At 60.1% G+C, this 25,885-nt stretch overlaps 3 protein-coding genes across 4 annotated transcripts; 2 read left to right on the top strand and 1 right to left on the bottom strand.

The window, feature by feature from the left end:
• The first annotated feature begins 302 nt into the window (after nucleotides 1-302).
• Nucleotides 303-4,692, top strand: LOC116627684 (tubulin alpha-3 chain). Its single transcript, XM_032397558.1, has 4 exons — nucleotides 303-656; nucleotides 1,529-1,677; nucleotides 1,997-2,677; nucleotides 3,952-4,692. The coding sequence occupies exons 1-4, from the start codon at nucleotides 356-358 to the stop codon at nucleotides 4,246-4,248; spliced, it is 1,428 nt and encodes a 475-aa protein (XP_032253449.1). The 5' UTR covers nucleotides 303-355; the 3' UTR covers nucleotides 4,249-4,692.
• A 526-nt stretch (nucleotides 4,693-5,218) lies between these two features.
• THAP7 (THAP domain containing 7) lies at nucleotides 5,219-8,750 on the top strand. Its single transcript, XM_032397565.1, has 5 exons — nucleotides 5,219-5,698; nucleotides 5,871-5,950; nucleotides 6,384-6,539; nucleotides 7,093-7,233; nucleotides 7,426-8,750. Exons 2-5 carry the CDS (start codon nucleotides 5,871-5,873, stop codon nucleotides 7,988-7,990), a joined length of 942 nt encoding a protein of 313 aa, XP_032253456.1. The 5' UTR covers nucleotides 5,219-5,698; the 3' UTR covers nucleotides 7,991-8,750.
• A 90-nt stretch (nucleotides 8,751-8,840) lies between these two features.
• Nucleotides 8,841-25,572, bottom strand: LZTR1 (leucine zipper like transcription regulator 1). Of its 2 annotated transcripts, none has more exons than XM_032397551.1 (21): nucleotides 24,930-25,572; nucleotides 24,396-24,458; nucleotides 21,401-21,457; nucleotides 19,654-19,733; nucleotides 19,191-19,299; nucleotides 18,628-18,711; nucleotides 17,565-17,622; nucleotides 16,173-16,312; nucleotides 15,070-15,271; nucleotides 14,624-14,779; nucleotides 14,371-14,481; nucleotides 13,897-13,989; nucleotides 13,620-13,715; nucleotides 13,374-13,539; nucleotides 13,011-13,180; nucleotides 12,671-12,827; nucleotides 11,776-11,902; nucleotides 11,531-11,680; nucleotides 10,814-10,919; nucleotides 10,647-10,727; nucleotides 8,841-10,393 (listed from the first exon to the last, which is right to left on the bottom strand). In XM_032397551.1, exons 1-21 carry the CDS (start codon nucleotides 25,472-25,474, stop codon nucleotides 10,277-10,279), a joined length of 2,868 nt encoding a protein of 955 aa, XP_032253442.1. In that variant the 5' UTR covers nucleotides 25,475-25,572; the 3' UTR covers nucleotides 8,841-10,276. The 2 variants fall into 2 exon arrangements, with proteins under 2 accessions (XP_032253442.1, XP_032253443.1); XM_032397552.1 differs by having other exon boundaries at nucleotides 12,671-12,782.
• Between the last annotated feature and the right edge of the window lie 313 nt (nucleotides 25,573-25,885).

Below are 25,885 nucleotides of genomic sequence, written 5' to 3'. Positions count from 1 at the left end.
AGACGGTAGAGGTAGATGGGTAGATAGAAGACACACATACAGTGACACCTGAGCCGTGGTGACCTGTGTCCTAGTACACTTTTCCTTCCCTGAGTCTATATTACCTGTTACCCTGTTTTTGGACAGGACACCATCAAAAGCTAGTATTCTTTAGAGAATAACTATGACTAGCCATAATGCGGAGTTTACTATTGACAGTACATATATAGTAGCAAATGCTTTTGTACAGGGGCTAAGTCTGGCACTTAGTAGCTAGGGTGGTTTAGAGCACCTCAGTTTTCACAGTGACAAAAGAGTCACATAAGCCTTCTGGGAAAGACTTGTAAAAGCTTTAGACACTGAAACATACATATATATGTTATGTTTTGCATGCTATATAGTGTTGATTGCCTTGAAAACAAGGAGGTCTCAACGTTTATGTTCTGGTTCCCAGCGCGAGTGCATCTCTATCCACGTGGGGCAGGCAGGTGTCCAGATCGGCAATGCCTGCTGGGAACTGTACTGCCTTGAACATGGAATTCAGCCTGATGGTCAGATGCCAAGTGACAAAACCATCGGCGGTGGGGATGACTCGTTCAACACGTTCTTCAGCGAGACTGGGGCTGGCAAGCATGTGCCCAGAGCGGTGTTTGTGGACCTGGAACCCACCGTGGTCGGTAGGTCCTGGGGCACTTGGGCGGCTTTCCTGGGACAGTGGGAGGGCCTCCCTGTGCTCCTTTGACTCCTTCCACAGAAAGGATGGGACGTGCAAGTATATGCCTGTGGCTGTGTTAGGTGAGAAACTACAGGGTTAGTGCTTCAAGTGTCTTTGGCACCGAGGCTCCTCATTTAGGAGAACCTAATGTGCAGAAAAGAGGGGCTGGTAATAGATTCACTCGTGGCCGCCTCAGACCCAGGCAGGTGGTTGTGTGGACCCGGTGCCGGGTCTCGGGTCCCTCCTTAACGCTGCCCACGTGGTGATGTTGGTGCACGAGAGTCGTGACCTGAGTCTTAGACACGGAAGGTAAATAGAGAACATTCCTTGGGATCCTCCAGCTGAGAAGCCTGAGGGGGTGGCCAGGGAGAGCTGCCAAGAGAGGGCACCTTTCAGGGGCCACCCGGGAGAAGACAGAACGTCAGCCTGAAGCGTGTGAGCCGCAGGCCACCTAGGGTGCCCTGACGGGACTGCCTGGCAGAAGTCATGCTGACCTGGTGACTGTCTAGTATGTCAGGGCTTTTTAGTCACACTCCTTGTGTGTAGCTACAGATGGGAAGAAATAATCGCGTGTGTGCAGGTGTGAGCTTTTTCCCTTCTTTGGGAACCAGTCAGATTGGACTTTGTACCTCCAGTGGACTTGCCCTGCTAGAGCCACAGACCGCAGTTGTGGTCTGCATGTCACACAGAGACGTTTCCTGTGAGACACCGATGCTGCCGACCCCCAAGGCACAGCCCGTGCGTGGTAGATCCCCGAAGGGTCCCCAAATCCCTCCCCGTCGGTGAGTTAACAACAGGCCTTAAAGACCCGCGGCCCATGCGTCCTCTTTGTAGATGAAGTGCGCACGGGGACCTACAGGCAGCTCTTCCACCCAGAGCAGCTGATCACCGGGAAGGAGGACGCAGCCAATAATTATGCCAGAGGCCATTATACCATCGGCAAGGAGATCGTCGACCTGGTCCTGGACCGGATCCGGAAACTGGTAAGGGGGCGCCGAGAGGGCTTCCTGTGGACGCTGCCCTGGACGGGAGGGTGGCGGGGATGGGGACCGGGAGGTCATTTTGGCCAAACCCCAGGCCAGAATCTTGAGTCCACGTCTTCCTTCACGGGTGGCTTCAGTGCATCCGTCGTCCACCCATCTTCACGTCTGCCTTGCTTTGCTTCTGAGTGTCACGTGTGTGCGCTGCGGCCGATTCGAACGCGTAGCGTCCTGCAGAGGAAAAGAGGAGTGACCGTGGCTCGCTGGAGGTCGGCGGTGTGGCTTCTGCAGGCACTGACTCACGGTCTGTGCTTTCTCTCAGGCGGATCTGTGCACGGGGCTGCAGGGCTTCCTCATCTTCCACAGTTTCGGGGGCGGCACCGGCTCTGGCTTCGCGTCTCTGCTCATGGAGCGGCTGTCGGTGGACTACGGCAAGAAGTCCAAGCTGGAATTTGCCATTTACCCAGCCCCCCAGGTGTCCACGGCCGTGGTGGAGCCCTACAACTCCATCCTGACCACCCACACGACCCTGGAGCATTCCGACTGTGCCTTCATGGTGGACAACGAAGCCATCTACGACATATGTCGGCGCAACCTGGATATCGAGCGGCCCACATACACCAACCTCAATCGTCTGATCGGGCAGATTGTGTCCTCCATCACGGCCTCCCTGCGATTCGATGGGGCCCTGAACGTGGATTTGACGGAATTCCAGACCAACCTGGTCCCGTACCCCCGCATCCACTTTCCCCTGGCCACGTACGCCCCGGTCATCTCTGCCGAGAAGGCCTACCACGAGCAGCTGTCCGTGGCCGAGATCACCAATGCCTGCTTCGAGCCGGCCAACCAGATGGTCAAGTGTGACCCTCGGCACGGCAAGTACATGGCCTGCTGCATGTTGTACAGGGGGGACGTGGTCCCGAAAGATGTCAACGCGGCCATCGCCACCATCAAGACCAAGCGCACCATCCAGTTTGTGGATTGGTGCCCGACTGGATTTAAGGTAGGACTGGGTAATGTGGTGTGGTTTTACCTGTCAGCAGCAGCAGACCAAGCACAGAATGCCCTTCGTGGAGAATACCCCTGTTTCTTGGCAGCTAGGCTGAAAGGAAAAAAGTTAAGTAATTAATTTGCTAAGGGCCTATCAACTACTTCGTGTACCCTTATTTCTTAGAAACACCCTATAAAGTTCCCCGGGGTAGTATTACTAACATCTTACAGTTTAAAGACTGAGCTGAGACAGCTCTTTGTATCTTAAAGGCCCCATGGGCAGCAAGTGATGGAGAGCACAGAGACAGTCTGACTGTAGGCCTGGTCTCTCCACATTTCTCTATTGCTTACGTAAGTTCGTTAGGTCTGTGGTGTTGTTTTGTATTAGAAATAGTGTTTTTTCGACTTTACATAACTTAAGACATTTCTATTCACTGCAGTTTAGGCAAAACTTACATGTCTGTAAGCAGAATTTTAAATTGGTCACACAGTGTTTACTATAGGGGCTGAAGAGTTCACTCCTGTTTCTCCAAACCACACTGGGAATGCTGCCTCATACATAAAATCACATTGATAATAGGTGGCTCCTTCAACTATGTTTAGTGTCACAATGAAACGTCTGCCAAGAAAAACTGGAAGCCAAATAACAGAATGTCAGGCTCTTGACCTATTGTGATTATGCAGCTAAGTGCCTCACCACGCCTGAGTTTGAGAACTCTGTGCCCTCTTTTTAGTTAAAAGTGGTTGTTCACCCTTGGTTTTCTGCACTTGACAAAGTTTGGACCCTGCATTTGTACGTCCTGATGATTTCCTGAGGTGTTTGGAGAGTTGTATGTTCCAGTCATTCCAGATTGAAAATGATGAGAAGCAGAAGAAATGTGTGTCATCTGGTCCCATTTGGAATGGCTGTAGCTTAACCTGTAACTGCACAGTTGTTGTTGAACCTGTCTGGCCCTGTCAGCCCCCACTTTTGTCTGTGTCGGATACCTTGACACAGATCATCTCTGAGGGCATAAAATTGATGGGTTTAAAGTGACTTAAAAACAAGCTACTGGGGTGCCTGGGTGGCTCAGTTGGTTAAGCATCTGCCTTTGGCTCAGGTCGTGGTCCCAGGGTCCTGGGATTGAGCCCCGCATCGGGCTCCCTGCTCAGCGGGGAGTCTGCTTCTCCTGCTGCCTGCCGCTCCCCCGCTAGTGCTGTCAAATAAATAAATAAAATCTAAAAAAAAAAAACACTACCATTTCTGAGGTCACATTATAATCTTCACATGTTCCCTTTCTCTCGCAGGTGGGCATCAACTACCAGCCCCCCACCGTCGTCCCCGGGGGTGACCTGGCCAAGGTGCAGCGGGCTGTGTGCATGCTGAGCAACACTACTGCCATTGCCGAGGCCTGGGCCCGCCTGGACCATAAGTTTGACCTCATGTACGCAAAGCGGGCCTTTGTGCACTGGTACGTGGGGGAAGGCATGGAGGAAGGGGAGTTCTCTGAGGCCCGGGAGGACCTGGCAGCTCTGGAGAAAGATTATGAAGAGGTGGGTGTGGATTCTGTGGAAGCAGAGGCCGAAGAAGGGGAAGAATACTGAATGGGAGTGCATCTGGCAACCATCCCTTTGTATCGCATTGCCCCCACTGTAACATTACAAGATATGTTTACCTATTAAAGTTTCTGTATTGAAGCATCGTGTCCCTTGTGCTGCACCTTGACAGAATTCTCGATACAGATACCTGCTTTTTCCAAGTGCATTTCCAGGGGGAAAAACATGTTTCCTCTCAGAAAAAGCCAAGCATGTTTGTCTATGTTTAGTTACCACTTTACCTCTAGAAAGGCGGCTTCAAAAGGCATGGCTGAGGGAATTAGGAAAAACGCTTTGGTTATTCTTAAATCTTTTTATTCTTGATGTTCCTTTGGAAAATGGAATAGTAAATCTGGTTTGTTTTTCTAAATGTGGAGTGGCTACTTTGACCCAGTCTTGTGGGAGGGCCCAGGGAGGCAGCCCCACCCTAGTGCAAACTCCTTTACTGAGGCTGTTTCCAGCAAGGCCTTTGTTTTTGGGTTTTTTTGGTTTGTTTTAATTTTTTCTTTTATTATTTATTTGAGAGAGAGCGAGGGAGTGAGCACGAGTGGGGGGCAGAAGGAGAGGGAGAAGCAGGCTCCCTACTGAGCAGGGAGCCCAAACTGAGGCAACCCAGGACCCCGAGATCATGAACTGAGCCGAAGGCAAACGCTTTAACTGAGCCACCCAGGCGCCCCTCTTTGGTTTTTTAAAAAAGATTTATTCATCTTCATTTTAGAGAAAAATTGATCACAAGCAGAAAGGGCAGAGGAAGGGGGAAGGAGAATCCCAAGTCAACTGCGCTGAGCGCAGAGCCCGAGGTGGAGCTCCATCTCAGGACCCTGACTGAGGTCATGACCTAAGCCAAAACCAAGAGCGGAATGCTCAACCGACTGGGCCACCCAGGCAGCCCTTGGCCTTTGTTTTTATCCCTAACTCGGCCGCCTCCCTGCCGGAAGGAACTACAACAGAGCCTTCTGCCCATTACATTTTCCCAAAATGTGATCTGTGCCCACCGCCCACCCATCCAATTTATAGGCACCTCTCCCGGAGTAAGCTGTGAGCACTGGACTTTGTCAGGTTCTTTTGATCACGCACCCTGGCCCCTTTTTGTTCTTGCTGGAGTTTCCTTTCTTGCAGTCTAGTCTTTCCCGGGAGCCAGCATGGGTCCCAGGACCCTGCCGGTTTCCCGCTGCCGCGCCGCCAGACCCGCAGGCCGGGACTCTGCGACGCCAAGCGAGGCCGCTGCTTGGGTGCCAGGAGTTACCCCGAAAGACAAAGAGGGACCCACGTGTGCGACGGCGCTGGCGTTCAGGGAGGCTGGGACCGCGCAGACCCGGCGGCGACCTTACGCTCCCGCCGCTTCCGGGGCCCGCCCCGCCCCTCCGGCCAGCGCCTCACTCTTCCGAGTCTCTATGGTACCAACTTCCACCGCGCGCCACTCCTCGCGAGACTTCGGCGGCGCAGCAATGGCGAGATCGTGAGTGCCGCTGACGGGAGTCAGGAGAACGGGCTGGGACGGGGCTCGGGCGAGATCGGGCCGGGGCAGACCCGGCAGGCCAAGGCCGCCTGGAGCGGAGCGGCGGCTGGGGGCGTGAGGCCCCTGCGGGCCTGGACAGCCGCCCACGAACAAGCTCCTGCTTCTTCCCCAGATGCCGCGTCACTGCTCCGCCGCCGGCTGCTGCACACGGGACACGCGCGAGACGCGCAACCGCGGCATCTCTTTCCACAGGTCAGCGCGCGTGCGTGCTGGCGCGCGAAGGTTCACGGGCGCATGCGCCCGTCCCCCTCCTCCCCCCCTCCCGTGGAGCCACGATTGCGCGTGCGCCTTCCTCTGTTTGGCGCGAGGCTTGTACTTGTAGGTGGGAAAGGGTGAAGGGGGCGGTGCCGGTGCGACTGAGTCTAGATGGGAGAGGAAGCGCGGGAGATCCACGAGCCTGGGGCCTTCTGTTCTGTGACTCTTACCTACTAGGTGATACTAAGGAAGTTGCTCTCCCTGAGCCCTCAGTTTCGTCATCTGGGCTTGGGAGGACGGTGTTTACCCGGAGTTGAAGGGAGGTCTGGTGGCGGCATGTGCAGGACCAGCCCTTGCCTCCTGGAGAGCTTGGGCAGCTGGAGCCCAGGGCTGCAGACACCCTGGTGCTCACTGGTTTGTGGCTCCGCAGACTTCCCAAGAAGGACAACCCGAGGCGAGGCTTGTGGCTGGCCAACTGCCAGCGGCTGGACCCCAGCGGCCAGGGCCTGTGGGACCCGGCTTCCGAGTACATCTACTTCTGCTCCAAACACTTCGAGGAAAACTGCTTTGAGCTGGTGGGAATCAGGTGAGCTCCGTTGGCGGCCATCGCTGGGGCAGGGTTTGAAGCATCAGAGTAGCTGGCCGATTGGGGCAGCTGTAGGACCAGAGGAGGAGGGTCCTGCAGTCACTGGCTGGGGGACAAGACAGACCTGGTTCCCAGCGTTGCTGCCTCTTCCCAGCTTTGTACCTCAGTGACAGGAAGACCCATCCCCTCAGGATAACTGGGCCAGTGACAAGGGAGACAAACATTAGCTTTTTCAGAGGCTGTTCCTTAGAACCCAAGTCCTCCCAGCAAGTCCACAATGAAATTTTTCTTTTTGGCTGGTCAGCCTAGTTCCGGTGCAGCCTTTCTACACACCTTCACTTTGAGGAGTCCTGCAGGGAAGAGAATGGGTGTAACTCTACCTAACTTGGTATTCCCTAAATTAAGTGATTGCAGCATGTCTACCCACCTCCCACAATGCTAGCATGGGAGAGCCTGGTCCAGGGTGCTGGGGGCATGCTAGCTCTGTGCCCTGCAGGTTGCCCTGGGTGGCAGTATGTGTTCTCCATCTCATCCAGGCTGCTTTCCCCCACAGTGGGTATCACAGGCTGAAGGAGGGGGCAGTTCCCACGATATTTGAATCTTTCTCCAAGTTACGTCGGACAACCAAGACCAAGGGGCACAGTTATCCACCTGGCCCCCCTGACGTCAGCCGGCTCCGGCGATGCAGGAAGCGGTATGTGTGCTGTGGGTGGAGGGTGCCTTGCTCCCACCCCAGGTCTGAGAGACTGGGGTTTATTTAGGGTGTCTGCCAGCAATCTTGCTGGACAGGGTTCTGAGCTGGTAGAGTGGGCTCAGTGGGCTGGTGAAGTGGGGTCTGGCAAGGCCTTGGCCTGGCCTATTAGTCTCTTTCTCTCTCTTCTCTCAGCTGCTCTGAGGGCCGAGGGCCCACGACTCCATTTTCTCCACCTCCACCTGCTGATGTCACCTGCTTTCCCGTGGAAGAGGCCTCAGCCCCTGCTGCTTTGCCTGCCTCCCCCACTGGGAGGCTGGAGGCTGGCCTCAGCAGCCCCTTCGCAGACCTCCTGGGGCCCCTGGGTGCCCAGGCAGATGAAGCAGGCTGCAGCGCCCAGCCCTCGCCGGAGCGGGAGCCTGACAGACAGCCGTCCCCCCTCGAGCCACGGCCCGTCTCACCCTCAGCCTACATGCTGCGCCTGCCCCCCCCGGCCGGCGCCTACATCCAGAATGAGCACAGCTACCAGGTGGGCAGCGCCCTGCTCTGGAAGCGGCGGGCTGAGGCCGCACTCGATGCCCTGGACAAGGCCCAGCGCCAGCTGCAGGCCTGCAAGCGGCGAGAGCAGCGCCTGCGGCTACGGCTGAGCAAGCTGCAGCAGGAGCGCGCCCGGGAGAAGCGGGCACAGGCAGATGCCCGCCAGACTCTGAAGGAGCACGTGCAGGACTTTGCCATGCAGCTGAGCAGCAGCATGGCGTGAGGGAGGGGCTGCTGGCCCCAGGGCTCCCTTGAAGGGCTGCCTGTCGGGGCGTCGGCCTCTTCCTCCCTCGGAATCTGCCTGGAAAAGGACTCAATCTGAGCTGTGTCCACCAGACCTGCCAGATGCCATAATAAAGTGGATTCTAGGAGGCCCTGCTATCTGGCTTAGCTGCGGCTGGGGCCCCTCCCCTGGAGTCTGAGCTCTCAGCTGTGGAGAGCAAGAAGTGCAGCTCTTGCCCGCCCCTCCTCATGCAACTCTCGGCCCCACAGGGTTTTCTGAGGGACAGGATGGTGTGAGCAGAGGCCAGGGGCAGCACCAGGAACCCTCCTCTCCTTGGTACCTGAAACAGCCCAGACTTCCGCAGTCTCGTCTTTTTGAAAACACTCGTGAAACCCAGGCTAGACTCTGTTTGCAAGGACACCTGCATGGCTTCCATCCACTGGCCCGGTCTGCCCAGAAGTCAGTACGGTACGGCACTTCAACCCCAGCCTGCAGACCAGCTACCCCTTACCCCTGGGCCTGGCTTATCTGAAAAATGGACAAAGACAGCAATTTTTGACCTGGCGCTGTATGCTTGGCAAGTAGTCAGGGCCCAGCAATGACACTTCTAGTCCCCAGAGGTCTGGGAAGAGGTGGGGAAGCTTGGAGGCAGCCTTGGGGGCAGCAATCCTGGCCTCACCCTGAGTCCCCACTGTCTTCAAATTGACTGGAACGTAGGCTTCCCTGCGTCTGTGATGGTGGCAAACGGCTCAGGGCGTGGGCTGGTTTTAACTGCACACGTAACCTCCCTGCTGGGCTTCAGCCACAGTAGCCCCAAGAGCATAGCTGAATTCTCCGTAGTCCTGGAAAGTGCCACACAATGTTCTGAAATTGGCTTTCTAGGATCCTTGGTGTGTAAGTTCATTTATTCATATGTTTATCAGAGAAAGTCAAGCGACCGGTTACAAGGGTCCACTGTAGAGCAGGGTTTGCAGATCATTCACTGGGGTTTCCAGGCTCACAGAGGCTCACCTTGCGCTGGGCCATTTCCTAGCTTGCTGGCGGCCTTATGGACTCCCCTTGCCTGAGGGTGCCCACCTGCCACTGGGGCTCCCCATCCGTCTGTACACAGCACCTGGGGTTCAAGGGCCGAGGAGAGGCAGGCGCCATGTTTGCGTGGGGGCACAACTGGGAGGAGGATGTGAAGGACTGTTTCCCCCAAAGTAGCCTACTGGTAGCCAGGGTAGAAGGGTCCCTGGGATTCTTGTTGCCAGGAAGGAGGCAGAACAGTGCTTTCTGCGTTAGGGTGGACTCCTAGGGCCTTCTGTTGGGGGATGGGGAAGGATGCGGGGGCAAGGCAGCCTTGGGGCTCCAGGGTTCCCCTCGAAGGGGAGGGGCTAGCCTGGATTCCCCCCAGTCTTCCCCCCGCCCCCCCACAACTGGGTCACCCCAGATGGGGCCAGGAGTTGCTGACATGGGTAGAGAACTGGACAGGACTGGCCGGTCCCAAGCACTTGGGCCACCTGATCCGTCCTCAGCTCAGGGAGGGACTATGCCCATGAGGTGTGTGTAGTGGATTAGCACTACTGTGGTCTTAATGGCATGTCTGTGACAAAGAATAAATACTTAGGGACAGATGGGGACCTGGGGGCATCTTCACTGACTTCTCCCTGGCGCAGCCGGGGGCCCCTGATGTGCACACAGTGGGGTGGGATCCTGCAGCCCCTCTAGAAGCCTGGCCCAGGCCAGAGTGGCTGGCCCCTCAGGCTAGGAGCTGACTGACTCAGGGCCCTTCACGCCCCAAAATTCATCTGGAGTCAGATTCCACGTGCCCATTACTGTTGCCCACCCACAAGCTCCAGGTGATAGTAGGGGCCCTTACAGCAACCTCGGTGAAGGTGAGGGGGTACTGTGTAGCCCCCCCCTCCCGTCAGAGGGACCTTGGCACTAGGACCCAGTGGCCAGATCTACAAGCCATGCACAGTCCCTGCCGGATGGGCGGCCCCACACCAGCTCCGTGGTGGGCTTTCCCACTGCTGGGCCCTGGCTTCCCACCCATGCCTCCACCCGAGGAGAGGGTTCCACCTGGGGGGCCTGTTTCACCATCCACTCCTTGTGGGACCTGTGTCCTCAGCAGTGAAATAGGGCAGAGCCCCCGTGTCCCCTTTCCCTCTGGAGGCTCTGGGCAGCCTGCCCCTTGGCCGGCAGGTCCAAGCACTCTGCCTCGGGCCTCAGCATGGCCAGCGTAGTCTGCAGTGGGCAGGGCAGGCATGGTTATTCTCAAGTGGGCCAGCACCGCGTGGGCCCTCAGATGTCGGCGCCCAGCTCCGCGCACTGCTTGTCGGAGATGTGGGAAGCCAGGGAGTCTATGATGTCAAGCAGCAGCTGCTGGCTCAGCGAGCGCAGTGTGGGCAGCTTGGAAACCTGCAGGAGGCAAGCAGAAGGCCCAAACGGGATGGGACCGGATTCATGGGAGGGCCGGGGTGGGCTTCGGGGTCTCCCCGGAGCTCCACCAAGCCCGGGCACGGCTGACTCCGAGTGGAAGGAGGTGGGCCCCCTGCCGCAGGAGATGAGCAGCTTCCACGCACCCCACCCCGCACCTGGCCAAGGCAAGGCCAAGGGGAAGCGGCTCCGGAAGAGGGGTGGGCGGCGAGCGCGGGGCTGGGAGGGCCCTGACCTTGGTGAACTGGTGCACGATGATGTGCAGGCAGTGCCGCTTCATGTCCAGCGCCTGCGTCTTGTCAGCCGCCTCCAGGATCTGCAACGGCAGGTTCCCTGAGGGACTGCTCCCTCTCTCACCCGCCCGCCCAGGTTCAGGGAGGCCCGTGGGCGCCAGTGAGCTACCTGAAGTACATTCTGCACCGTCACGTTCATCTCCAGGTTCTGCTTGCAGTACGCCTGCAGCCGGTTGTTGTAGAAGCCGTAATAGTAGGGGGCCGCAAACAGGTAGCTGGGGGCTGGTTAAGGAGCTGCTGGCCCAAGGAGCTCGTCCTCCCGCCACCTGCCCATCTCCCCTGGGAGGGTGCAGCTGGAGCCCCAGGCCCAGCAGGGGCCGAGGAAACCTGAGCCCCTCCTGCTTGCTCAGAACAAGGAAACCCACCCCAGCACAAGGGACTGGCCTGGGGCTCCAATCCAACTCGCTCTCTACACAGACTCTGAAGTACTCGGGGTCGAAGACCCTAGTCCAGACCCGAAGAAAACGCAGGAAGCCTCTCCCAAGAAAACACCCACGTGCCCGTTCGCAGGACAGACCATGGCCTCACAGAGCTCGGAAAGGCATCTCGCACCAGTTCAGACCCCCAAGAAGTGACACGATCAGGAATCCCTCCATGGCGGTCTACTCACCTGTCACACACAACGCTAACCAACCCCTTCGTCTGGGCAGTGATGAGGGTCAAGAACCCACCCACCCCTCCTGGCTGCAGACCCCTCTGTGCCCGCCGACCAATCTGTTCAGGGAGCCCCGGGAGAGCACCAGGCACCAGGGAAGCCAGGACCAGCCTGCCGGTCTCCAGAGCTGCCTGAGGTGGGCCCTGGGAGCGCCCCTGGCGGGGAGGATGCAGAGAGTCCTCGGGCGGCATGTTGACCTCACCGTAGTAGATGTAGCGCAGCATGGACTCGAAGGCCTGCCTGCTGGGCACCATCTCCCCAATGGAGATGTTCACCTGGCCGTCCTCCGGCATGAAGGACCGGAACATGGCCTCAAAGTAGCTGCAGACAGGGGCGGGGGAGTCCTGGCTCTCAGCAAATGCAGGCAGGGCGGGGGCCTGGCCAGCCCCGCCACCACACACCCCCCACCCACCCACCTGGAGCGGGCGGCCAGGATGGCCTTGTGCGCCGGTCTCGGGTGCCCATCCAGCAGCAGAGTGATGTCACAGAACTCCGCACCTGCTCCCTCCAGGTACGCCTTCATGTCCTGGATCAGAGATGTGCCTGGTGGGGAGGCCAGGGGGTAGTGTGGAGGGGCCTTGAGCAGATGCCTCCCGCCCCCCAGCAGACCCTGAGCCACCGTACTGCTGCTTGCACATCTGCCCATGTTGCTGCCCTGAACAAACCTGCCCCCGGGGCCAGAGGCCCTACTCCGGCCCGCCCCCCAGAGTCTGATCTGTGAGCCCTCCTCCCCGCCCTTGCGCTTGAGCCCCCTCTGGGCCTGGCAAACAGTGTCCCGCCACGTGTCACCCAGGGCCCACGGCCAGAGGCAGCACAGGGCCTGGGGAGTCAGGGGATGAAGGAGACAGTGCTGTCCCTTCCCGGGCTAGGTGGGCACAAGGGAGGCACCAGGAACGTCTGAAGTCTTCCGACTGCGCTTACCCCTCATCAGGCCCCCAAGGGCGGGCGCGCCTAGAAGAGCAGCTCAGCGACTAGTCACTGTGACCTGAGCACGCTGCTCCGGACGGAAGCCCTCAAAGCTGAGGTCAGTCAGGGCAGCCACCCTTGCCAGACAGGGGCCCCGTGCCGGCCTCCGGAAACGGGCTCAGGAGACTGCCCGCCCTCAGGCGCACAGCCGCGGTCGGTGCCCGTGGGGCGGGGCGTCTTCCCTCCAGTGAGCTGGCTGGCTGCCCGAGCCCCAGGAGCACTCTGGGTCCCCTGCGCCCAGACCCCACGCTGGAGGCCAGGCGGGTACTGCCGTGGCTCCCGTCTCCACCCAAGACGAATGCCATCCCCGTGTGCTGCCCCCAGGGATGGGGCCTGGGTCCCTACCGATGTCCACGGGCTGCTCTGAGGGGGCGCGGGCAGGCGGCTGCTGCTTCCGCCGCACGATCTCCACGATCAGTGGGGAAGAGAGGCGCTCGAACTCCTTCATCATGATCACCTGGTTGAAGTGGGACTCCTTCACCACGAAGTTCAAGCAGTGCTCCTGGGACACACAAGCCGGAGCAGGCAGGCAGGGTCAGGCCTTGGCCGACGGGGCGGCGGCCTGGCTGGGATGGCTTGCGGTAGGGGGCACGGGGCCGCCGCGGGGGGTGGGGGGGGAGTTTGGCAGCGGGGGACGGGGGCTGGCGGCGGTAGGCGGGGCGGGCCGTGCCCCCCGGGCCCGCACCTTTAACTGGCCCAGCTGCAGCCTGGCGGCGCTCTCGCACACAACCAGCACGTTCTGCAGGTCCACGGAGGCCTCGATGTACTGTCGGCACAGCTGCTCCAGGCGGCACAGCTGGAAGCTCAGTGCCAGCTTGTACACGTCCATGATGAGCAGCACGTCCTCCACGTGGCCTGCAGCCAAGAGCTCCCTGAGCCTCGGGGACGTGGGGAGGGGGACAAGGTGCAGGGCAGGAGGGAGGACAGGGTCCGGGGCTCTGGGACATCAGGCAGCAACTCCACCACATGAGTGGCCATGGGTGGTCGTGGCCCCCGAGCCTCGGGCTGCCCACCTGCCCCCCTCCCCGCTCCCCCCTCCTCAGTGCACCTTTCCGCGGGTACTTGATCTTGTCCGTGTAGAGGAACTGCATGAGCACTTCGAAGGGCCGGGCCTCAGCCTCGCGGATGGCCACGTGCAGCAGGGGCGGCCGGGCCCCCCCCACGGCCCCCCCAGGGACCTCCCTGGGAGCCGGGGCTGCCTCCTCCTCCAGTTTCTGCAGGGAGAGGAAGGGGAGCTCAGGGGCGCCCCGTGGATGCCGCCGCCCTGGCCGGAGGGGGCTGGGCAGCACCTCACCTGGGCCAGCCGTTCCCGCGCCTGCACGATCTTCCTGCGGAGCCAGCGGCTTCGAGCTGTGACAATGGCCACGTGGCCCTGCACACACTCCTCCTTCTGTAGCAAGAACGACGCCTCGGTGGGGAGCACGGGACCCTCCTCCTGGCAGGGACAGAGGCCCGGCCAGCCCACGGAGGGGGTCCGGGGCTCCAGGCACGAGCGGGAGGCCGGCGCGCCTCGGTGCACAGCCCCCACCCTGCAGCATGGCGGGCAGGCTGGGCATGGGGAGGGCACCCACCTCGCCCAGCACAAACTCCACGTCGCAAAACTGGCGGCTCTCCCACAGACGCCCGTAGTCCTCATGCAGCGTGCACTTGGGGTAACAGGAGAACTGCCAGAGGAGACCCCAGTGTTGCCACGGGGAGCCACCACTGGCCCAGGCCCTGCCCTCCTCCGGGCCACGCATCTCCAGCCCAGCTCAGCCCCACTCCAACCCCTGGCCCAAGCCTGCTCCCAGGCCTCCGCGGACTCCACTGTGAGCCCCCAATGCCGCCCCCCCCCCCACCCTGCACGGAGGTTCCTCAGACTGCCCTCGGCCTAGAGTCCCCCATCCCATCTGCCAGACTCCTCGGGCGGGCTGCCCAGACTCTGCCCAGACAGCCCTGACTCTGGTGCCTCGGACAAGCCCCCCACCCCCACTGGGCCTCAGTTTCCATCATCTGGGACCCGTCCACCCTGGCTGGCCCCCCTGTACTCAGCCCATGAGCCCCACCTGGAAACGGTACATCTCCCCACTGCGAATGTTGTTGTCCACGGTGCCCCCGAAGATGTACATGGCGTCCGAGATCACAGCGGCCGCATGGAAGAGCCTTCCGCTTGGCAGCTGGGCGGAAAGGAGGGGGGGCAGATAAGTAACCCCTACAAGTACTTCTCTGAGCCTCAGTCTCCCCATCTGTGAGAGGGGCTGACCACAGGACTGGCATGGTGGGGGGGTGATGGAGAGCAGTCAGGGCGCCGACCCTCACCTCGGAGGCCGGCGGGGCAGGCTGCTTGGCTGTGGTGGTGCCAAAGTCCAGGCCAAACACATCTCGGGACTTCTTGAAGCCACCGCGCTCCTCAGAGGCCAGGGCAGGCGCCTCCTCGGAAGCAGATGCTCGCTCTGGCACCTCAGCCCCGCCGACCTGGAGGGGAGAGACATGCGGGCGTGGGACCAGTCCGCCAGGGCCAGGCAAGGCAGCAGACACCAACCTCCTGCTGACCCTGTTCAAGAGCGAGAGGTTTGGGAGGGGCGGAGCCACAGGATGAGGGCCCTCGCGGCATGGCTCAGAGGGGGAGCTTCAGGGAGAACAGGGTGGGCTTCTGGGAGAACATCCTCGGCACCGTGCAGACATGACGGGAAGTGTTACAAGCCCGCAGGCTGCGAGAATGGAGAACGGGGCCCAGGGTGGCCACCGTGCCTGGCAGCACGCACCTCACTGTCGGAGCTGGGCTGGACGACCTCCCAGGTCTGGAAGTCCACATCATAGCAGTGCAGCTCATTAGGCAGCGTGTTGTCCGCCGCGCCCCCAAACACGTACAGGTGGCGGTCAAAGGCCACCATGGTGTGCCCGTAGCGCCGCTGTGGGGGGGGCGGGGAGCCACGAAGCAGGTGCTCCGTGGGGATGCGCGTCCACCTGGGGGCCCGTGACAGTGAACCAGTGCCAGGGTGGGGGCTCCTGCTCCCCCACGGCCTCCACCTGGGTCCTGAGGCCTCCCCACAGCAGGCCCCGGGCCGACCAGCCGGCTCAAAGGAGGGCCAGAGTGCATACGCCCAATGCCCCTCATCCCCTTTCACTCTGGCACCAGCCCTGCCTGAGCCCCCTTCTGTCCCCCAGCCATAAAGCAGGCAGCAGCGGTGGCCCAATGTCCGCCACCTCTCCACATCTGTTCCCGCTGTCTCTGAGCCCTCTTTGGCCCAACGCTGTGAGCACTGAGGCGAGGATGGAGACGCAGACCTGCATGCAGCGTGGCTCTCCTCTCAGGCCCGGCCAGCCCGGGACAGGAGAGGTGGGTGGGTGGCAGCGGGACTCCCCCTGCCTGGGATGTCCTGACCTTTCTCTTCCCAGCCCACACCTCTGGCCTCCAGGGCACCTCCAAGTCCCCTCCCGAGCCTCTCTGACCTGCAGCAGAAGCTCCCTGTTCCCTCCCCAGAGCCAATGCCCGGCCTGCGCCACCGCTGGGGCTCGGTCCCCATCACGAGGGCTGGCCTGCAGCTAAGGACAGCACAGGCTGGAGGCTGTCAGGGCCTGAGCACCCCCCTCGTCTTCTGCCACGGTATGAGATCTATACCGGCCACATTTGTGACCGGTGGCACTGAACAGGCCATTCACCGGGCAGGAGCCATCCTCCACACTGGACAGAGGCCAGCCAAGCCCCATCTTGCTCAGCCGCAGCCACACCCCAAGGGGCCTGCTTGCGCAGTTTGAGGGCACCCACATCTCCTCGCTCCTAGCTCCCCGGCCCCCCAAACCCAGCCTGCCCTGCTGTGCCACAGACGCGGGTGCCCACCACGGGTCCCACCACCAGGGTGCTCACGTCTTGTCCTTGAATTCGAACTGGAAGAGGTTGTTGGTTATCTTGGCTCCGCTCTGCCCCGAGAACACAAACATCTTGTCCCGGCACACGGCCACCGGGAAGTTGCAGCAGGACGGCGGGATCTCGCCGCTCTGAGCCACCTGCGGTAGGGAAGGCAGCTCAGCCAGAGCCTCCCGGGACCCGGTGCTCGGGGCCGAGACTTACACTGCTGAATCGGGACTACTTTCACTCCTGAAACTTCTTCCGTGAGTGAGGGTTCACAGATTAATTTCTGTAGAACAGCGTAAAGCCCCACCTTGCCCAACTAACATGGGCCCAGTTTCTAACAGTTGAGGCTAAAAATCATCACTACAAGGGAAAGACACCCCAGGGGGGAGACAATGGAGCAGTCAGACAGATTGCCCAGAAAGAGCAGCGAGCAGGACACCCGCCAGCAGGCTCAACTCGCGGTGTTCAAATAAGGGTGGATTCTACCCAAGCTGCACCAGTCACCAGACATGCTGCCATCAGAAGCCCAGAGCCTTTAGTCACTAGGTAAGTGCTGCGGGAATCGGGCAGGAAGTCGGCAGGGAGGGTGAGGCTGAGGACAAGGCTGGGCTTTGGCAAGGGGAACAAAGCAGTCCCTACCCCGGCCCCCCCCAAGCCCCTCATCTTCCTGCCTCCCCTGCACCATCCCGGCGCCCCAAACTCCTCACCTCCCTGCCTCCCCTGCCCCACTCTGGACCCCCAAACCCCTCACCTCCCTGCCTCCCTCACCCCACACTGGCTCCCCGAAACCCTCACCTCCCTGCCTCTCCACCCCACTCTGGACCCCCAAACCCCTCACCTCCCTGCCTCCCCATCCCACCCTGGCCCCCCAAACCCTCACCTCCCTGCCTCCCCTGTCCCACTCTTGACCCCCAAACCCCTCATCTCCCTGCCTCCCCCACCCCACTCTGGACTCCCAAGCCCCTCACCTCCCTGCCTCCCCTGCCCCACCCCAGGCCCCCAAAACCCTCATCTCCCTGCCTCCCCTGCCCCACCCCGCCCCCCAAAACCCTCACCTTCCTGCCTCCCCTACCCCACCCCGGCCCCCTAAAACCCTCCCCTCCCTGCCTCTCCTACCCCACTCTGGACCCCCAAACCTCTCACCTCCCTGCTCCCCACCCCCCTCTGGGCCCCCAAACCCCTCACCTCCCTGCCTCCCCACCCCACTCTGGACCCCCAAACCCCTCACCTCCCTGCCTCCCCCACCCCACTCTGGGACCCCAATCCCCTCACCTCCCTGCCTCCCCTGTCCCACCCCAGCCCCCCAAGCCCCTCACCTCCCTGCCTCCCCCACCCCACTCTTGACCCCCAAACCCCTCACCTCCCTTGTCTCCACTGCCCCACCTTGGCATCCCAACCCCTCACCTCCTCCCAGCATGTGAGCTCCCGGTCCTGGAGGCCAATGGTCCACATGTCATTCAACCTGCATTAGGACGGGGGGGTCAGGAGCTCTGCAGCTGGGGCTGGTGGCAGGGTGGGCCTGGGCCCAGCCAGGAGGGATGGCTCCAGGGAAGGACACATCACACATGACTCTGATCAGGGGCCTAGGGAGCAGCCATGAGGTGGGAGCTTCAGGGCAGGGGGGCTGCACTGAATCCCTGCTATGTGCCCCCCCAGCCCAGACAGGAATGCATGGCCTCATTCCCAATGTCCAGCCAGTGTGGCAGGGTCCATCTCACTCGGCTGACCCCTGGGGCTCGGAGAGGACTTCAAAGAGGCAACACTCGCAGAAACCACCACTAACATTGCCACCGCTTGGAGCTGCTGCTGCTGCTGCTGCTGCTTTTTTAATTAATTTATTTTTAGTAATCTCTACACCCAACATGGGGCTCAAACTCACAACCCCGAGATCAAGAGTGGCACGCTCTTTCGACTGAGCCAGCCGGGCGCCCCACCCCTTGAAGTTTCTATGCTGCTGAGATGTTGGGGAATTTATAATCAGAAAAATGCAGCAAAGCCGATTTCCTAAAATGAGGAGAAGGCCTGGTACACGGGCAGGAGCCCTAGGTTGTCGTCTACAGGGGAGGGGCTGGGTCTGAGACCTGCGGCTGCCGCCACCTGCTCACACAGCCCCTCAGGGTCCCTCCTCACTGTGGGCCTGAGTATTTTCACCCCAGCAATTCAGGGGGCCACCCCCCACCCCACAGCTCTGACGACACCCAGCTATGACACCTGTTGCCATGGAGACCAGCACAGCCGTAGAGAGCTGCATGGACGTGGGCCAGGCCTGCCGCCCCCTCGGACACCCCCAGGAGGGGCCTCCGGGGTGCCAATCCTTCTGACCTCCGCGGGGCTGGGCGGGAGCTCTGCTCAGGTGCCCTCCACCTCCATCCCCTCACTCCCGTGCACGCCAGGAAGGCCCGCTGCGGGCCTCAGGACACTGGCGGGGCTGCTCAGAGGGGGGGCGCTGGGGCCAGGCACCACCTACCTGGCATTGCCATCATATCCAGCGAAGATCCACAGCTTGTCACTATACACCGTGGCGCCGTGGGCGGACCTGGCGACTGGCAACCTGTAGCGCGAGGTGGGGGGTGAAGAGCGAGGCCACCCAGCACAGATGGGAGCCTCACAGCCCCACGAGGCCGGCCGGGACCCCAGGGCTGCTGCGTCTACATCTGCTGACACCGGGGCTCTGGGGATGCCAGCTGGGCGTCATGAGGCTGAGCTCGCAAGGCGGCGCCGGGGGATGAGGAATTCAGATGTCCACGGGGTAAAGCCCCCTCCCAGCCACACCAAAATATCAAACAGTGGGGGGGGAGGGAGTCCTGGCAAAACAGGACCAGAGAAGCACCCATCAGCAGTCCATTGGGGCCCCCTCTGCTCTTTGAAAAGAGAGAATCTAAGGGCAGGGAGGACGCCTCAGACAGGCACAGCTGGGAGTGAGCACAACTCAGGCCTCTCTGGGCCTCGGGCTCTTCTTCTGTAAGGCTACAGGGGACCCAGTGCAGTAGCCATTGGGACACCCCCAAAGGTTTCAGCGAAGCCTCTCACCGTCCTTCAATCTTCCACTCCGTCCACTGGCCAGTTGCAAACTTATATTCAAAAAGGTCGTTTTTATTCTTCAAGTTAGAATTGGAATAAATGTCCCCAGTGTAGCCCCCTGGGTAGAGAGAGGGAGAAACTGTCATACCCAAAGGTAGCATCTCAGAGGCTTCAAACCCCAGGAGGTGGGGGCAGAATCTGGCCTCATTTAAGATGTATTCAGGGACTCCCTCCATAAACCCTGGGGAGCACCTCCTGCCTGCCTGACTCCGTACTAGGCTCTGGGGACACAGAAATGAGCAGAACCCTGTTCCCTGCCCCTGGTGCAGTGACAGAGGAGGGAGGTGCGCCACCCTCCCGCCCAGTCACGGGGGCGGGGGACCATTCCAACCCTGCGACATCGGGACAGTTAGGGAAAGGGGTCCCCAGGCCAGTGCAGGAACCCAGAGGCCCTGGAGATGAGGCAGCTCACCGAAGACAAACATGCTGCTCCCATAGACAACGGCTGAGTGGTGGTAGCGGGGGGCCGGCGGGGTGCCGGTGGTGAAGGCCCTGGTTGCGGGGGGAAACAAGGCACGGGGGGGGCAGTCAGCAGGGGTCAGCTAGCTGTGCAGTCCACGCCACACAGGGGAGCCCCTGCCACCCCCAGGATTCCTTTCATTTTTGTATTTTGTAGGCAATATCTATCTCGTTATAGAAATTTTTTTAGAAAGGGTTTTTTTTTAACCTTTATATTATTTTTATTTTTTTTTAAAAGGCTCCACGTGGGTCCAGTGTGGAGCCCAACATGGAGCTTGACCTCACGACCCTGAAATCAAGACCTGAGCTGAGACCAAGAGTCGGATGCTTAACTGACTGAGCCACCCAGACGCCCCTCGTTATAGAAACTTTGAACAAAAACTGCTGATAAGGAAAAAGCACAAAACCAGCACTAAGACTTGCCAGAAAGCACCATCTATACCTTTAGGTCACCCCCCCCCCACACACACACACACACACCTCTCCTATGCATACTGATGCCTCTGTATTGTAAATGGAGTCATGCGGTAGGTATTTTGTAACATCTGCTTTTTGAACTCAACAGCAGAGAGGGACTCGGGCCTCCCGCTGCTCTGGACTGAGCCGCACCACGGCGCATTCAGCGGCGCTGGGTCCCACCTGCGGCAGCCGGCCACATGCTTTCCTTATTGAACTAAAAACCCATTTATACCGCTTTCCTGGAGCGGCTCCTTTTCAGTGTTTTGTCCTTAAGCAATTATTAGTAAAGGATTGTACAGTCTTTAAGGTGATGTTTAAAATTAATCTGTAACTACTGTCTATATTATAAAAGCAAGTGTGAGGGGAGCCCAGGTGGCTCAGTCGGTTAAGCGTATGCCTTCGGCTCAGGTCATGATCCCAGGGTCCTGGGATCGAGCCCCGCATCAGGCTCCCTGCTCAGCGGGAAGCCTGCTTCTCCCTCTCCCACTCCCCCTGCTTGTGTTCCTGCTCTCACTGTGTCTCTCTCTGTCAAATAAATAAATAAACTCTTAAAAAAAAAAAAAAAAGCAAGTATGAGAGGAATGAGACATAAACTTCTATGGCAATCCCAGCACTCAGTTACGTCCGCCTCCATCAAAGGGGGGCAGTGAGACCCCACCACAGCGGGGGACTCAGGGGACTGGCGGATGCACACAGAGCTCCTGCCCAGAGTGTGGCACCCAAGGTGACTCGGTGGTTCTGCGCCCCTCCTGCACAAGCAGATGGCAGAGCTCAGGAGGAAGCCCAGTACCTCCTAATCCTGGGATCCCTTTCTCCCCCTCAGTGAGAGCTGCCCCCTGGGCAGGGCTGGAGACTGGAGCAGATGGGTACAAATATGCCATGCTCAGAGAGGGCAGGTGTCTCGCCCAAGGCCACACAGCCGGGAGGGCCATCTGTGGGAGGCGGCCAGGGCTCGCACGCGGCCCACTACCCATGTGGGGTACTACCCGGGCAGAGGATGGGCCCCACAGGGGCACGGAGGGGAGGATAGACAGTGTTGCCAGCCCCTGGGCAGCACCCTGCAGCAGCACAGGGTCGGTCCTGGAAGGACCCATCAGCCGATGCCCCCCCCACCCCGGCCCCCGTGTCACCTCCCATAGCAGCTCCTGGCCCAGGAGACTGGCTGGGTGACTGAAGGGCTCTCCAGAGGCAGAATCTGAGGACGGGGGGAGGGGGGGTGCTGGGGCTCAGAGGCCACCCACCTGCACCAGGAGCAGTCCTTCACGTCGAACCGTAGGAGGTCATTGAGCATGGTCTTCCTGAAAGACAGCCAGGGACAGGTGGGGTCGGTCCTGGGCTGGTCCCGGTCTGCTCTCCAGGACCCAGGAGACAGACACTGCAGCCCGGGGGTGGGGCGGTTGTGGGGACTCAGCCAGGGCCAGGCAACCCGCTGATGCCCGAGGGACCAGGGAGTGACCACAAAGGACGCTCCCCAACTGGTGCGGGTACCAGGGCGGCAACGCACGTGGGACCCACCTGCCTGGGGTCGGGCCCAAAGCATGATCCTGGCTGCTTGAGGGCGCACACCTCACGGCAGGCTCCAGAACCGCTACTCCCACTCCCACTCACATGTCTCAGCGCCCCCTTCTCTGAGGCTCTGCCACCACAATGCAGAGCTTCCCACATCTCAGGGGAGGCTCCTTTCCTCCTCTCTGATCCTCCTTCCGCCTCTTTATTGCAAAGCCAACGTAACTACATTCAAGATACAATAAAATGGAAAACAAATTCCACTGGCCACCTACCAGGACCTGCATGTTACCACCCGGCCCTTGTCAGTAAGAAGGAAGAAGGGAGTGAACCAACAGGAGCCCAGCACCCCTTACAGGCCAGGCCTGTACGGGGTGCCCCCCGCACCTCTCCCTCAGTCTGCATCAGGGGGCTGCGCTCCCCACCTGCATTTACAGAAGAGGAAGGGGCCCGAGAGATAACGGGCCTGCCTAAGACCATGCGGTCAGGAAGCCAGGAGCTGGGAAGCAGAGCTGTGACTGTAATTTCTCCCCTCTCCCATCTGCCCCTCCTCCCCCTGCCCCCGTCCCCCCTCCCCCTCCCGGATAGTGCAGGAAGCCATCTTTCTTTGTACGCAGTCCACCTTTACGAAGTTGCACCCAGAGTGAGACAAATCTGTATCCTGTTTCTTGGCGCCACATTGTAGCCAAAGTATTGCTGCTTTGTTGCTGTACAGCTGACATGCCAACTGGACCTGCTACAGAACACTGCTAGGGATGCTCGCCTCCTGCCCTGGGCTGGCCCCCGGCCTTTCCTGGTTTGGGGGATTGTCATCAAGGCTGCAGTGGACATCTGTGGGCAGATGCCTCTTCCTAGTTCATTCCTTCCTGGGACATGCATTTATTGACTTGTCCGTGTGCTGGGTACAGGTCCTGCCCTGGTGGTAACAAACATCGTGTGCTCTGAGATAACCCTGAGATGATCCGTGCGATCTGTGCTCTTACCATGGAGCCAGCAAGAGGTGCAGAAGGGGAGGGGAGGGCCGACGGTTGGTCCAGTTGGCCCCGGCGTTCGGGAAGGCCTCACTCACAGCAAATTCCGAAGAGAGGCAGGAAGGGGTGGGAAGGACGGAACAGCCAGTACAAGGGCCCGAGCAGGAGACGCTTGGTTCACTCAGAACACAGCAAGGCGCTGGTGTGGCCCAGCGCCGTGCAAAACAAGGGCAGAGGAGCAGGACGGGCACAAGTGTAGAGGGCCCCGCGGACCACCAGGACAGCTCGGGCTCCTAATCAGAGGGAGGGGAGCCATCCCGGGGTTATGTGCTGAGAAAGAACACACTGAGACTTGCATTTCCAAATGGATCCCTCTGACTGCTCATGGGGAAAGACGCTGTGGGGGAGACAGGCTGGAAGCCAGCGTCCATGCCGGAGGAGACCATCCTGCCCAGTCTGCAGGTCCTCATGGGGTCCTGCATAGCCCACCAGCTCCACGTCAGCCCCCCCAGGGAGTCCTGAAAGACCAAGGCTGCAGAACCAATCAGAGGCCAGCCCTTCTGGGCTTCAGGCCAAGTGCTGTAGTGAGAGGCAGCGACGGACTCATGGGCAGAATCGGTCACGTGCAAATACTGCATCCGCAGTACAGCCCAACCTCCGTCCTGAGCCCTTCCCAGCTTTGCGCTCGCTGACCCCCAGGAGCACGCTGCCAAAGCAGGGCATGTGGCCACCCCACATACAGAGGAGGAGACCAGGGTGCAGCTAGTGTGGTTAAGCCACATCCCCGAGCCCAAAATCACAAAGCTCTAACTTGAACTGAGCCCGGTCTATCCAGGACACCAGAGTTCAAGCCTCAGCCCCACATCTAGCAGGCTCCCAAGACTCCCAGAGCCCTGGTGGGCAACACTGGCCTTTCCTGACCACATCAATGAATGAATGGAGGGAGGGCAGCCCTACCCAGACTCCAGGCCTGGTGCCGTTCTGCATTCCCCAACCTCCGGGCCATTGCCCATGCTGATCCCTGTGCTTGGAACACTCTTCCTCTTTTACCTGATTCACTCCGACTTATCTTTCAGGTCATCAACCCCTCCAGGAAGGCTTCCCTGCCCAGACGAGGCCCCCTTCTCCTCTCCAAGCATGTCTGCTATGCCCACACCCAGTACTTAACATGGCCCAGCCCATGATAAGAGCTAAAACAGCTCTTTCCCTCTGGGAATGGGTCTTAGGGGAACGCCACCCGAAGGAAACAGCTACACAAACGAAAGGTTTAGCTCAGCCATTATCTTTCACCAAAGGAGACCGTCCACAACTTTAGTGGGAATGGTTCATGGGATGGAGGTGTGCCCACCAACAAAACACGAGGTCATTGTCAGGGAAGTTGTTTCCCAGGAATTTATAGCAATGTGGGAAAACCTTTACAAAAAGTGGAAAATATGGGAAATAAATAAAACTGTCCTCTAAACGCTGCCATGTGCAGCGTGTTGATAAAGCCCCCAGAGAAGTGCAGTGAAGGAAAAGTGTCTGGGGAGGGTGGCAGCCAGGGCGGATGTGTTTCTTTCAAGGCTGTGTCCACTCACTCAGAACAAGAGGCACATTTCTGTGTCCCAAGCATGTGCTACCCACTGAATGCTGTGCCAACGGTCTTGAGGGTAGGGACTCTCACATGGAGAAACTGAGGCTGAGTACTTAGCTAAGCCAGTCAGAGCCACCATGTTTCTCCCTCTCTGGTCCAAATACCCTGATGCTCATGCTCACTCACCCATTGTCTCCACCAAATACATAGATGGCATCTTTATAGGCCACCACTGTGTGCTTGCTGCGCCTGGAAAAAAACGAATGGATGGGTGGCAGTGAGGCCGGGACCCTCCTGGGGGAGGAATGACACTAAGAACCCAGGCTGCTGCAGAAATGAGGTAACACCTCTCAACTGCCAAGATCGAGAGAGATCCGTAAATTCCACAAGTACCCCAGGACCACCTGTATACGGGGACCCTGACATTACCCTGGGACTCTCTGGACTCTCCACCCCACTGCAGGGCACCTGGGACCCCAGCCCCAGACCCACAAACACAACTTAACTCTAGTACCCTGCCCCAGGCCACCCCGCTCCGTGACTCCCTCAGAACCCCCTCCTCTGCCCTCGACATCATCCTGGACATCACCACTTCCTCCCCACCCCCTATGACCAGATTCCACTCTTGGACACCACGCCCCGGCCTCGGCCCCTGGACCCCGCCCCGGGACCTCCTCAGACACCCCCCCTTCCCCCAAGAGCCCCTGAACTCCGCCGTACCGGGCCCCCACGAACTCGTCGCAGGGCGGGAGGCGCCGCCAACGATGCACTGTCTCGAAGGGCCCGAAGTTGAGTGTCAGGTACTCAACACTGTCCGAGCAGCTGTGGTCAAAGTCCACGCTCGGGGCTACCTTGGACCGCGCGCTGCCTGCCAGGGCCCCGGCCCCGATCGGGCCTCCCGAGACCCCCGGCCCAGCCATCCCGGGTCCACGCCCGATCGGCCACCGGGTCCGCGGGACGTGCTGCCACCGCCCCGGGCTGCGCCGAGGGACTACATTTCCCGGCGAGCCCTGTGCCGCCGCGGCACACTTCCGGCCTGCGCCGCACTCCCCGGCAAGCTTAGCGCTCCTCGTGACTCCGCGGGCCAGCGCAACCTCTGGGAAGCGGGGAGCGTGTGACCCTCTGGGAAGTGTGTCCCACCAAGTACGCGCGCCAGATTTCCCTTCCAGTGAAGGCGGTGTCCAGTCTCCAGCCCCGTCCGGACTGCACTTCCCCGGCGCCGGCCAGGCCCACGCCGCCCGGAGATGGGCCACACTTCCCGGCATGCCCTGTTTACCCGGAGACTCGGCCTTCACCGTCCGCCGCTCTTGGGATCCCGGGTGGAGGGTTCCGGGCTTGCAGCGGCCTAGGAGGGAGCGCGACTATCCCCTTCCTGCCTGCGCCCCCACTTCTGCCCCCCGCGTCTCCCCCTCGGCATTCCTCTTGACTGGGAGGCAGAGTGGCACAGAGGCTCTAGATTCTCGTTCTTACTTAATAGCAGAGCCTCATTTTCTTTACCTGCGAAATGGGGATTCAGGGAGCTGTGGCTGCCATGAAAAGCATGGGCTGTCTCAGGACCCAGCCCCTCCAGCCGTAAGTAGGCACATGCCCCCGAACTGCCAAGCGCGAGCCGCCTCTGACCTCTGAAGAAGCACTTCCCATCTCAAACCCTTGGCACGTGCTATCCCTTCTACCTG

This window comes from Phoca vitulina, unplaced genomic scaffold, assembly GCF_004348235.1.
Source record: "Phoca vitulina isolate PV1807 unplaced genomic scaffold, GSC_HSeal_1.0 scaffold100, whole genome shotgun sequence".
Lineage (NCBI taxonomy): Eukaryota > Metazoa > Chordata > Mammalia > Carnivora > Phocidae > Phoca > Phoca vitulina.
Note: the sequence above shows the minus strand (reverse complement) of the source record. Positions and strands in the feature narration are given on the sequence as shown.

Coding starts and splice junctions, on each gene's coding strand:
- THAP7 (XM_032397565.1), top strand. CDS start 5,871: ATGCCGCGTCACTGCTCCGCCGCCGGCTGCTGCACACGGGACACGCGC. Junction 5,951..6,383: donor CGCGGCATCTCTTTCCACAG/GTCAGCGCGCGT, acceptor GTGGCTCCGCAG/ACTTCCCAAGAAGGACAACC. Junction 7,234..7,425: donor CTCCGGCGATGCAGGAAGCG/GTATGTGTGCTG, acceptor CTCTTCTCTCAG/CTGCTCTGAGGGCCGAGGGC.
- LOC116627684 (XM_032397558.1), top strand. CDS start 356: ATGTTATGTTTTGCATGCTATATAGTGTTGATTGCCTTGAAAACAAGG. Junction 657..1,528: donor CCTGGAACCCACCGTGGTCG/GTAGGTCCTGGG, acceptor TCCTCTTTGTAG/ATGAAGTGCGCACGGGGACC. Junction 1,678..1,996: donor TGGACCGGATCCGGAAACTG/GTAAGGGGGCGC, acceptor GCTTTCTCTCAG/GCGGATCTGTGCACGGGGCT.
- LZTR1 (XM_032397551.1), bottom strand. CDS start 25,474: ATGCCGGGAAGTGTGGCCCATCTCCGGGCGGCGTGGGCCTGGCCGGCG. Junction 24,459..24,929: donor GACGAGTTCGTGGGGGCCCG/GTACGGCGGAGT, acceptor GTTTTTTTCCAG/GCGCAGCAAGCACACAGTGG. Junction 13,540..13,619: donor CGCGGGAACGGCTGGCCCAG/GTGAGGTGCTGC, acceptor CTCTCCCTGCAG/AAACTGGAGGAGGAGGCAGC.